This window comes from Magallana gigas, chromosome 5, assembly GCF_963853765.1.
Source record: "Magallana gigas chromosome 5, xbMagGiga1.1, whole genome shotgun sequence".
Taxonomy (NCBI): Eukaryota; Metazoa; Mollusca; class Bivalvia; order Ostreida; family Ostreidae; genus Magallana; species Magallana gigas.
The window spans coordinates 17,703,109-17,715,512 of record NC_088857.1 but is presented as its reverse complement, the minus strand read 5'-3'; the positions used below and the strand labels follow the sequence as shown (position 1 = coordinate 17,715,512).

The 12,404-nt window shown below is 33.9% G+C and overlaps 1 protein-coding gene across 2 annotated transcripts; it reads left to right on the top strand.

The window, feature by feature from the left end:
* The first annotated feature begins 54 nt into the window (after positions 1–54).
* LOC105326595 (N-alpha-acetyltransferase 35, NatC auxiliary subunit) lies at positions 55–11,880 on the top strand. Of its 2 annotated transcripts, none has more exons than XM_011426724.4 (20): positions 55–152; positions 1,407–1,535; positions 1,666–1,780; positions 2,237–2,311; positions 2,521–2,688; positions 3,260–3,370; positions 5,048–5,098; positions 5,430–5,513; positions 5,772–5,880; positions 6,006–6,184; positions 6,338–6,397; positions 6,509–6,615; positions 7,332–7,497; positions 8,159–8,337; positions 8,644–8,729; positions 9,538–9,656; positions 10,547–10,687; positions 11,015–11,137; positions 11,237–11,317; positions 11,654–11,880. In XM_011426724.4, the coding sequence occupies exons 1-20, from the start codon at positions 121–123 to the stop codon at positions 11,711–11,713; spliced, it is 2,175 nt and encodes a 724-aa protein (XP_011425026.3). In that variant the 5' UTR covers positions 55–120; the 3' UTR covers positions 11,714–11,880. The 2 variants fall into 2 exon arrangements, with proteins under 2 accessions (XP_011425026.3, XP_011425025.3); XM_011426723.4 differs by having other exon boundaries at positions 5,772–5,889.
* The last annotated feature ends 524 nt before the right edge of the window (positions 11,881–12,404 follow it).

Below are 12,404 nucleotides of genomic sequence, written 5' to 3'. Positions count from 1 at the left end.
TTGCCCTCATGTGACAAAAATAGTTCAGGAAATGACGCGTCTATGGGAGGTAAATAACAGTCCCGCACTCTACTTTCATTTTCAATTTGCGCATGCGTGATTGCCTGTCAACACACGGTCATGGAGGGGACCATGCAAACACAACCACCTAGGTAAGGTTCTTATGCTGACACTGGCACTTGTGCAGATCTACTGATTATCTAGTGCTAATGTAGTGACGACAGAGTCGTTACATTTGCTGATGCAAGGTCAGATGCAGACCTGTTTAATGTGTAAAAAATTCGTGATGGACCTTTTGTCCTCCTTATTAACATTATCCATCACTGAATTCTAACAATAATATTCACCCATGTACCATGATCACCATGATTATATGTTTGAAGATATTCAGATGATATGGTGACTTCTCCTGTCATCATAATTTCTGTGAAGGGAGTACATGTACATGTATTAAGTGTTCATAAAGACATTCTACCCAGGCGGATGGGTAACAATTAAGCTTTTCCAAATCTATATAACTCCTCGGGTGATACTCCTGTGCTGCATTCAAGATCATATCAGCTATATGGCTGTACGTAGCTGCTATGATCTTGAAAAATATGCTAGCCTAGCAATAACAGCAAGAATTCATTCAGCCTCAGCATTCATTAGGACCTAAGAGTAAGATATCTGACGTAGCTTGCAGCTAGGATATCAGATATAATCTTGAATGCAGCCCTTGTGCCTGTATGGTGACCAAGGATCAGTCACTGGTTCTGTTGCATTATTCCTTGTGGGGAGTCATCTGACCCATGGTCTGTTATAATTGTTTGTAGTGAAGGGAAAACTTGGTATAGATATACCTGTGTACCAGAACAAGGAGTGTGACACAGTAGGTCTATAGGGATGTTTAGATCTTGTGGTCATTAGGTAATGCTCATGATGTTGAACAGGGTTCAGTCCTCAGTGCCAGTGCATTTTCACTCCTTATTTGGCACATATGCATAGTGTTAGAGTAATTGTTATAGTAGTGTACTAAAATTTCACATGCTCATGCTGCTCAGCTTTGATTGTGATGTCTCATCTACAGTACAATAAGCCATGTATCAACTGGGTCTCGAACCCAGGGTCTCTAGCATATCATGCTAGCGCTTTAAGCACTGAGCTACTAGACTAAAGTCACACATGGTGTAATTTTCATCCTTCTAAACTTGCAAACAGTTTTGCCCCGTCTTGAATTCGACCATACACAGTTGTGTTTAAAGAGAGATATTTTGAGACCTTAGAATTCACTGAGTCTTAAATTTTTCCTCTGACAATAAGGAAGAATGGGGTGAAAATAACATGGGCAAATATCTCCCTGTAAGCAGTAACTGAAACACTGCAGGATGCATTTTTCTTTAAATTTAATTTGTTGCACATCCCAGTGATCCAGGTGGACAAGGCAGCGATGGTAGAGTTGACAGTAAATCTCGCTACGACTGGAAGGACATTACTGAAGAGTTCATGTCATCGGCGTCGGCGCTACAGATGGGGGAACTCCTTCATGACACAAAGTTAGCTATGATTCTCATTATTCCATTCTACATTACATAGTCACTGTGATAACTACATTACCTATCTTAAGTTATGGTAAATGTGAAATTTAGATGCTGATTTTAATAGTTGAGATCTTTTTACATGCAGCTTTGGCTTGTTTGAAGCCATGTCTGCCATTGAAATGATGGATCCTAAGATGGATGCTGGGATGATGTGTAACCAGATTCAGAGGAAAGTTCTCACATTTGATTCTGCATTAGAGGTAAACATATAATTTCTAGAAGTGTTATACATGGACAGCAAGTTTAAACTGTACAGAAATTTTAAGCAAAGCAATTATAACATGTATTAAGCATTGCATTGGAATGTTAAACATTAACAATATTGGGCACATTTTTTTTACATGTCAAAGGAAATTTGTTAAGTTATGTACATGTACCTACACATTTCAGATTGAATAAAAAATAAAATCCATGACGATTCATCATGAAGCTGATTCATAAGATGAATTTTAAGCAGAGTTATCTCTCTTGGTCTATAGAAATGTGGTACAGAAATTAGCTAGCCTTGTGACTTAGTACATGTACTGATATAATAACGCATGCAATGTTATAATAACTTTGCTATAGGTACATGTACCATACTTATTTAAGGTTTTTTGAATTATAGAAGAGGAAAAATGAATCTATATATATTTTGAAAAATGCTATTATTTCAGAGTGGTGCTATTAAGATAAAAGATCTGAGTATTCCTGAACTGATAGGGATCATGGACACATCCTTAGCTTGTTTGGTAGGTATTGTAATTTAGATCGAGAGATCGAGAGAGAGAGAGAGAGAGAGAGAGAGAGAGAGAGAGAGAGAGAGAGAGAGAGATTTGGTTTAGTTTAATCATTGCTTTATATTTTAAAAGCTTAATCTGTATTCTTAATTACTAGATAAAGAAAGCTTGCTTACAGTTTATCAGCACCATCTTTCTAATGTTTTTGTTTTTATCAATAGGTAACTTGGTTGGAGGGCCATTCCTTAGCTCAGACTGTGTTCACCAACCTCTTTCTACACAACCCCTACATGATAGACGAAAAATGTCTGAAAGCATTCAGTATTCTGATGCTGAAACTCGTGGACCATATCAGGGACAGGGTCAACAGGGCAGGGGTCTTTGAAGAGGTGAGGTCCACCCCATATTGTTTTTGATGAAACCAGCTGTCTTCGTTTGATTTTCCCTTTGATTTCTTTGTGATTTTTTTTTACCAAACCATCCAGATTTTAGTCTCCTTTTTAAGTATTAAACTATAATATGCGCATGGAAGGGGCTTTATGATTTGGGATTTTAAAGGTGTAGCTCAATAAACAAAATAATAAAGTTCAAGGTCATATTATTTGTCACATGCTCAGAGGCATACAAGTGGAGATGGACATGGCCAATTTAAAGTAATTTTCTAATATCATGTTGAGAAAAGTTAGATAGATTTTAACTATAAATATCATACAGAATTCATTCAATGATTTGAGAGAATTACACTGGCTGCACATAATTTTTATTGTGCCAGGATGGTAATAGTGGGTAGTTAAAAACATCTTTTGAGATTAAAGATGATTTCATGGACCCCACAGCCTCTTTAAAAAACACATTTTAATTTCCAAACACAATTTATTTTATTTCATTGATTTGTAAGTTTATACTAAATGCCCATCTTCATGCTTAAGATAAAGACTCGAAATCATTGTGCATTTTTAGGAAGATTTCCAAAGTCTGACCTATGGTTTCAAAATGGCTGCCGATGTGACTGATGCTAGAGCCACAGGGATGATGAAGGAGGTGGAAGATGACCTTAACAGAATCATCAAGGTAACACTGTCAGTACTTCATTGATGAAAATGGTTTAGAATGCCATTTTGAAATTGAGTAATCTTTTGGGTCAAGATTTACCTGCCTGATAGCTTATTTCCGGAAAACGTTCTGTTATTTCGAGTAGAATTTCTTGATTACTGCTTGTAGTTTCTTGATGGTAATTCATGGACAGGGATTCTAGTAAAAAATAAATGATGTATGAGTACGTACAGTATTTTCCTCTAATTAAAAAGAGCATGTAATCCCATCACAGCGAGGAAGGATTGATTACATGTTGAAGTATGTAAAAAAACCTCAGAATGGGGAAAAATTATTGGATAGGAATTGGATGGGAAAGGCCCTATATCCTTGACTGGGAAAACCATGTCTGTCATGTCTTTTAAAATCTGAGCTCAAGTGATAACCACAATATGTACCATGTAAATGTACTTGGGAGGCAAGCTTCGGTCATATCGTTTAATGTGAGGTACAGGTGTAAAATTTTTACATGTAAATTTGTTTTTTTTAAATGTTGGTTGATTGATGGTATGAACTGTATAGATCTCAATACTGCACAAAATTTATAAACCCCCAACATATGACCTTTTCAATCTAGTTTACATGAATGATATGCCAGCTTATGTTTGTGATCTTTTTTTTTTAATACCGGTAGATGGAAATGTTTTGACAAATCATTTGTCAAGTTCTCTCAGTTTTCTGTTGTTTAAATCATTGAAATATTTCAAAACTAAAATAATTATGCAAAATTTTTTTCTGCATACAACAACATGCATCTGCTGATCTGCAGATGTACCGATTAATTTTCAAGCCTACATTTAACGATGATAGATTTGGTCAGACTACATCTGGTGATCCATGTATTTGCACCCATAGTGTTTGAGCATCGAGGAAAAATTGAAGGAATTTTCTGTAGTTTAAAGAAGTATGGGTGTGGTAATGCAATAATTCTTTTGTGTTCTAGAGTTCATCATTGAGTGCACTTTTTTGTTCATTTTGCGCAGTTTTATAAATATTTCACCCAGTGGACCTTCACTGACATCATTTTTAAAAGATTTATTTGAATCAGTAGGGGTACTAGGTACTGGAGAATTGACTTTAATTTTAAGTAATGGTAGATCTATATGTTTATGGGTCATGAGTTTTATTAAAGTTAGGTACGCATATACTGTACAAATGTCTGATTCATGTGTTCTTTGATAATAGCACTTTGTAAATCATGCAAATCTCTCTCTCTCTCTCTCTCTCTCTCTCTCTCTCTCTCTCTCTGTGCTAACCATTTGCTCATTTTCTCAGACATTTGCATCTGTTATTTGTGGAGAACATACTAGAAAGCTTTTGCAGATATTGTTTCTTGATTAAATCAATATAAGAAATAGAAAACTTATTTGATATCAAATGATTGTAGTTATTTGAAAGCAATCATTAAATCACAATATATACAGATCTGATGTACTGCTATTCAAACAGAAAAACTTAAGCAAAGGGTTACATGGGCATAGGTAGTGGCAATTCATGTATTAACCAAAAAATAACCTCGTGCACCTATATACTACATAAACAATGTTGCATCTGTGTAAATTGTTTTGTGGTCAAGGTTTCGTTGTTTCTTGTTTGATGCGAATGCCCTTTACTTGTACAAGTTTGTAATAACATCAATCCGACTTTTTCCTTCAGATGACAAGAAGTAAAGTAGGAGAGGAGAGGGATGCCCAGACAGAGCAAGAGGTAACCGTTTGTGATGTAGGAAATTATAGAAATAACGATAATAAGTTTTTTTCCCCACAAATGCTAGATACCTTAAGATTATTTTGTCATATAATTTAGGTCAAGCAAGCAGTTCATTTACTATGTATGTCAAATGCACTTGTCATAATGTAGTCTAACATATATGATTTTCATTAAAAAAACAATTCCAGATATTATGGAAATATGATTTTAAAATTGTTAATGAAAAGTATATTTTAACGCTTGCATCCTCTTCGTGATTTGTACCTCTGAGTATCTGACATTGTTGTGATTATATTGTATATATCGGTATGTTGTTATTTACCAACAGCATGAGATAACCAATGCCTTGTTTTCCCGAGTCAAGTTCTTCAGACTTTTTCTGACGGCTCTTCTGTCCTTCAGTAAAGAAAAGGTGAGGATGAGAAAATAATTTATTGAATGCAGGTTTTCTACTAAAAATTTTTTGAAACTGTTTTTAATGTAATTCAGAAGTTGTGTGGTATTATATTACCATGAACCAAAATCTGTTAGAATTGGCAGAAATATAGTTTTATAAAGTTTTAAATGCAAAACCGAACGTGACTATGGGCTATATATTCATATTATAGATAAAAAAACCCCTTTTATCTGGTGCATTATGTATAATTTGAGTTATCTATTTGTATTGCAGTGTGAAGGTATACCTCAGGCCCAAAAGCTGATTTGCCAGCTTCTAGAGCTACTGCCCATTATTAGGGATACCATCTGTATGGGCATTCAGCCTGATAACAAGGAAGTGGGTAAGAATGGTAGGTACATGTAGGATGACAAAATGGTTCAGAATTGTCTACGGATGTACCAGGTATTACAGAGATATGGGAGAAGTAAAAAATTTGATACTAAGGTAGCTACTTGTTTTTTGCAGATTATCCAACGATCATGGGATTTGAACCACTTGTCAATCAAAGATTGTTACCTCCAACATTTCCACGATACACCGTGATTCGTAGTCGAGAGGAAGCCTTGGGTCACATCGAAGGTCTGCTATATCGGCTGCAGATTGTGACCACAGTCCCAGAACTCACAACTTTCCACATTATTATGGTACAGAGCTGATTTTAACAGTAGATATTCATTAATTTTAGATTCATGATAATAGCTCAGTTTAATTGCAAAGGAACTATTATGTATTACTAAAGAATCTTGGAATTATGTCAAAAGTCTTTGTTCAATTTTTTTTAATATTTACATTTCTAGGAAGCTTTCCAAGAATTTAGTAAATCCTCCCCCTGTGTTTTATCCAGGTCCATATTACAGGTCAGTTTCTTCTTCATTCATTCCTGAATCAATTCACAAATTATCAAGACCATGTTTTTGACAGTAGATGCTATCAGTGATTTCAGTACTTTGATTTTTTTCTGTATTTAGTTGACACTACTTCCTGTCAATAAGCGAGTGTTTGGAGTACACACCATGGTAGATTTCCTCAAAGACACAATCAGGAACTTCATAGCACCTCCAGTTCTAAGCCAGAAGTATGTTGATAACATGTTTTGTTGGATATTGATTACCACCATTGATTCTTTGGTCTGCATGCCTTTTAACTTTACCCATTAAAATAAGAATCCCATAAACTAAGAATGGCAATCTATGCTGTACAGTGTTTACAGTTTCTTTCATTTCCTAATATATGTTAACCTAATATGTTAACCATGTTATTAATGATCTGGTATAGGCATGTCATATCAATTAATATGAGAAGCAGTGGTTGTATAGGTACATGTAATTTTTTTTTATATAAAAGTTTTACATACTCATAATTACAAGATGAGTGTAAATAAATGTGATAGGTTATTTGATATTTTAGAATACATTTGAACAATTTTTTTTAAAACTTTGAGTCATCATTTGTCCTTTTAATTCACAAATTCGGGCAAATGCTTGATATTAATTTCTGTGTTTAAAATTAGGTTGCATGGAAAAAACTGTACTTTAGAGTTAAAGGTTAAATAAATATGAAATGTTGAAATTGTACTTTGATTCCAATGATGTAATCATTCAATTTTGATGGATTTCAAGCTAGGTGAAGGTTTATTTTGAAAATTAAATTTTCGATCATATTTTAAAATGTCAGCATTATTAATCCAACACATTTTGAATAAAGGTGATTATTTCAGTTGATGGATTTTCTTCCTTTTAAAAGTTCAATAACCAAAGATGTTTTTTAAAAATTTTGGTTTTTTGAAAACAGGTCGGCCCTTTACAATAACTCCCAGGCCAAGCAGTATGTGGATGCCTGGTTTGTTCAGGTGGTGCGCCCATTTACTGCCCTGGTCCAGATAACTGGGCATAACCGGGCACGACAGAGGGACAAGTGGGCACACATTCTAGAAGACCTGTCTGCTTTACAGGAAGAGGTGTGTTTCTTGGAATTTGAAAATTATTCTTGCGATTAAACATGAATATATGTATTTTAGTTGTATATGTACTATTTTTGCCCTAGTCATTGATTTTTTCATGCCAAGGTCACATGTTTTTTATGATTGATGTGATTTTTTTAGAAAAGTAAATGCTCTTTAAAATCTTAGCCTTAGGCTGGTGTTTTTTGTTTTTCTTGGTATTGTACAGATAGATTTACTTATTTATGAAATTCTGTGAGAAATATCTGGATACAATTAGACTTTTGATTTGCTTGTAACACATTTTTGTTGAACATTTTGAATTTTAGAAAAAAGCAAACTAATTGACACAAAAAAAGATACAGAAGGAAACTGATATGTGTGTGCATTTACCGGTACTTGTGTACTAGTATGTAAATAAAAGTTGCAGTACATGTACTTCTTCTTTTGGTAATGTGGTTAGTATAACCCCTAGCTGCAAAAGCAGAAGAGAATTTCATGTCAACTTCCCAGTACTTACACAAATAAAATCTCAATAAATATTTAAGTTCTCTCCCCTTAAACACATTTTTGTTATAATTCAGTCTCTGATCTTGAAAGTTGATCGGTCAGCAACTTTTATTTCAATTACCTCACAATACAGGGATACCTATTTTACATTTCATTTTCTTATTAACAGGCCGACAAGGTAGATGCTTGCCTGCATCAGATGCTGACAAAGATGGAGCCCAACCGCCAGCACATTGCCTGTTTGGGAAACTGGGTCCTGTACCACACTCTTCAGGCCATGATCAGCTACCTGCTGGCGGGGTTTGAACTGGAGCTGTATGCCACTTATGAGTACCACTATGTCTATTGGTGAGTGTCTAGGATACAATGGTGTATTAGTTTGGATAAATGATCAAATATAGAAAATGATGTACATTTATTCCGCGAGTAATTAATTCCGCTATCCCGCTGTTTTGTATCAAATCGCAAGAATATAAATCGCGAACGCGGAACATTTATCCTTATTTCTTGTAGTGCTCAACTCTCAGAAAATAATGGCGAGGTTTTAAAATCCGCGAGATGTGCTTCTCGCGATTTTATATGGATACAAATTCCTCGCGTTTGATTAGGAATTTACAGTATTCATTTTAAATGTGGCTGTTCTTTATTTTGTAGGTACTTGTATGAAATGCTATACTCCTGGCTGATTAATACACTGCACAGAGCCGACAACTTCTTGTTAGAAAATGAAACCATGGCAGGTGAGAAGTAAATGCAGACGATCGGTCATAACCGTGCACTTATGAAACAGATTACTGCAAATAGATTGATTGCACATATTGCTCATCATGCACTCAGCCCATTAAAAAAACCCATGTAGCCTTCAAACTGCACACATATCAGTTTGGTGATATATTTTAGATATCAGTATGTAAATAAGATTGATGTGCACGATATATATTCTGGGTAATTTGGGTCAAAATTGATTCTTGCAGAAGATGAAGGAGAGTACCGGTAAATCAGAGAAATGGCTAAATTAAGAGGTAGTTTTCTAGAAAGAAAAAAATGATATTCTTCCTCTGAAGTTGAAAATTGACAAATTGGGTTCATAGATCACAAAGAAGAAATAAAGTGAAATGCACCTTTAAGTTATTAGGATATACTTGTCAAGTGTAATCTGTTTTTAGATATATTGATATTGATCAACTGTGAGTCATGTTGTATTTTGTCACTGTTTGAATATGAAACTGTGGTATATTTATCAGACTCATTTTTACTAGAGGTTTTTGCTGAATTTACAGTCCTTCACTTACAACATTTTAAGTGAAAAATAAGGAACATATACCTTTTATATGTTTCATGAACAAGTTCTTAAAATCTACTTATGCCACAATATATTTTAGTTCTCTAATTATCTAATAATGAAAAATATGAAATGAAGACGTGTAAATCCCTTGTTATAAAATACTGGCCCAGTCAGACTGTTCATCATGCAAATGTTTAATAACTATATTCTAAATACAAGATTAGATTTTTCTTCATGCTTGCTTTTCTGGTTTGGTATCATAGATAGCCAACAGAAAGGAAGAAGTAACAAAAAGAACAAGAAGAAGAAAAGAATCAAAACCTTGAACAAAGAGATAACCCTCGCTCAGGCCGGGCAGCAGATGTTTGGGGGCTACTACAAGGTACCGTGAAGTCAAAAAACCTCAAAGGATAAAAAGTACTAGTAAACAGTTGCTATAATGAATTTTGAAAACTCTTTTATGTAACACTGTCAAAACTGACTGTTAGAAGTAGAAATCAATGTGTCTTCATGAAGTTTTAAGGACTCTAATGTTGGAGATCTGATACAGTTTTTATATTTTATCTTTTCAGACTTTGTTATGAATTACACCTTGCTATAGAGAATAATCCATCTATTGGTGTTTGTTCTAAACAATGATAAATACATATATGTCAATACACTACGTCAGACTAAGTCTCATTCTAGATAACGTCAGGGAGTATGATGTTCCCATTTGTTTCAATTAACTGTGTAGGTTGGATTCTTGCATACAGTAGGGAAACAAACTGTTACAAAATTTAGCAATACATTATAAGTAAATATCAAAATTTGAAGGATGACTCATTTTAAAATAAATACTGTAAAGGTTCAAGTATTTGTGTGGGTGAAATTTTTGGAAAAAAATTGAACAGGACTGTCATGCAGATTGTTTCAAAGAATGACATATCTTGTGAATTTTCTATATGGCAAATATTATCTCACATGCTTTGTAACATGAAAGTTGATCAATTTTACCTCTTAGAATACATTTTTGTCCATGATTACTGTAAAATTCTTATTGCATGGGAGAACTAAATTCTGCTTTTCTGCTAATTTGTATCAAATTGTGAGACTTATATAAAATCACAAGCACCAAACATTTGTAATAATTTTATATAGTTCACCACTACTAGAAAAAATAAAATTGAGATTTTAAAATCAGTAAGTGATGCTTGTCATGATTTTGGGCCGATATTAATTTCACACGTATAATTTGAATCTACAGTGTCAATTACGTTTTTGATGTTGTAGGCAGTAATGGGGTTCCGGTTGGACGGTAAGATGCAGATGCCTGAGTTTCAGTTTGATTGTGAGGAGGTTCGATACTCGCACAGGTTCCAGCCATTCACCAATGTGTCAACCCCTCCCTATATACCCTATGTTCAATACAAGGTCAGTATGAAAACAGTTTCAAATGGAAATTTTTTATGGATGATTTGTAGTACTTTTCTTCAAAGAAAAAAATTGATGTAGAATTTGAATTAGTGTATTGGGTTTTTTTGGCTCAAGAGTTGGTGGTTAAAATCAGTTTTGAAAAGTTGACACTTTTTATTGTGCTGGAATGATACATTATTTTTGAAAAAATTAACCAAGCAAAAGATGTTGAATGAAAAATAAAGCATTTATATTCATCCTTCACTGAAAAGAGTACTCAGTATATAGTATAATTAACTAAGTTTTAAAACTAATTAATCTTTCTTTGTCTTTTTTTTTTAAAAGGAGATGTCTGATTTGAATCGCTATGAACCAGATGCGACTGCTGTAAGCCTGTATGGAGCTGCCTGCAAATGTTTTCACCAGGCTAAATCTTTACTGGAAAGCTTCCATAACCCCTCAGAAGAGGTAATAAGTTATCATCATTTTACTGGTGTGAATAGGTGGCCTCAAATAAAGCAAATTATATTGGATATAGTAATAACAATATGTGCTCAATTTTAATAGGTTCAAGCTATGATCAAGGTGGCCAAAGTGAATTTTGTGGTAATGAAAATTTTAATGGGAGGACACAAAAAAGATTCACAAGTAAGTTGTTTAGTTTGGCTGTATAATTGATCCAAGGTCTTTTAAGTACAGAAAAGTTATGTAGAAATACATGTTTAGATATACCAAAAATTGCATAATGGTAGGAATACCTGATGTACCAAAATGGAACAAACTAATTAATTTAAGGTCATGTGTGGAGAATCCCATTGTACATTTTTAACTAAATGCATAATCACCTTTTATGAATATTCATTTGATCTTTTACCTTGGTCAGCCTCATTTAGACAATAAAAATCATTAGGGTGGTGTATTTAAAAGAAAAGAATTATAAATGCCCTTAAAAAGTATCTAAGATACACGTACAAATTGTTACAGGAACCGCCAGTCTTTGATTTCACATCACACCCTGTTTATCCAACCATTAAAATGGTGTAGCTGAAATTGGGTACACCCTGGTCACATGACAGGAAGTCATCTAATGCCAAAGCAGGAAAAGAGTTATAGGAAACTTGTTTAGCTCTAGCTATTGGAAGTCTGTGAATTGTATGTTGAGTTTGTGATGAGTGATAACATGTGAGGCAATAAATAGTTTTACTGACAAATCTGTCTCCGTTGTTTTGGCATTTATGATTTTCTTATGGTGTAAAAACCAATAAAATGGCTGTTGAGTGGACTGTTTAGAAAAAGAAGGAATAAAAGTACATGAATATACATGTATATAAATGAAAATGAATGATAGCAGCATGGACATGTGGAAATATTAAATAAAACTTTAAATCTATGAAATAAAAGTAATATTTTGAGTGGTACTGATGGCAAGGCTCATCTTAAACAGTTATATAAACAGTTATGCCCTTGATCTAAATTTATGACAAAGGATGGATAATTTTGATGATGACAAATTACTGATATAGCAGAACTAGAAGTCATTTCCTTGTAATTTTTATTGAAAGGGTTTGATCATGTTGACTAGAAAATAAAGTGTGACTTTGGAAAATTACTCTGATTTTTTTTTTATGTCTTTATTCATGGTTTTTTAAATTTTGATCTGTATGAAGTTCTATTTTGAGATTCAGAATCAATAACAACAGTGATTTATATCTTTGCTTGAACATATTTTAGTATG

Coding starts and splice junctions, on each gene's coding strand:
- LOC105326595 (XM_011426723.4), top strand. CDS start 121: ATGGAGGGGACCATGCAAACACAACCACCTAG. Junction 6,398..6,508: donor TATCCAGGTCCATATTACAG/GTCAGTTTCTTC, acceptor TTCTGTATTTAG/TTGACACTACTTCCTGTCAA. Junction 7,498..8,158: donor TGTCTGCTTTACAGGAAGAG/GTGTGTTTCTTG, acceptor TCTTATTAACAG/GCCGACAAGGTAGATGCTTG.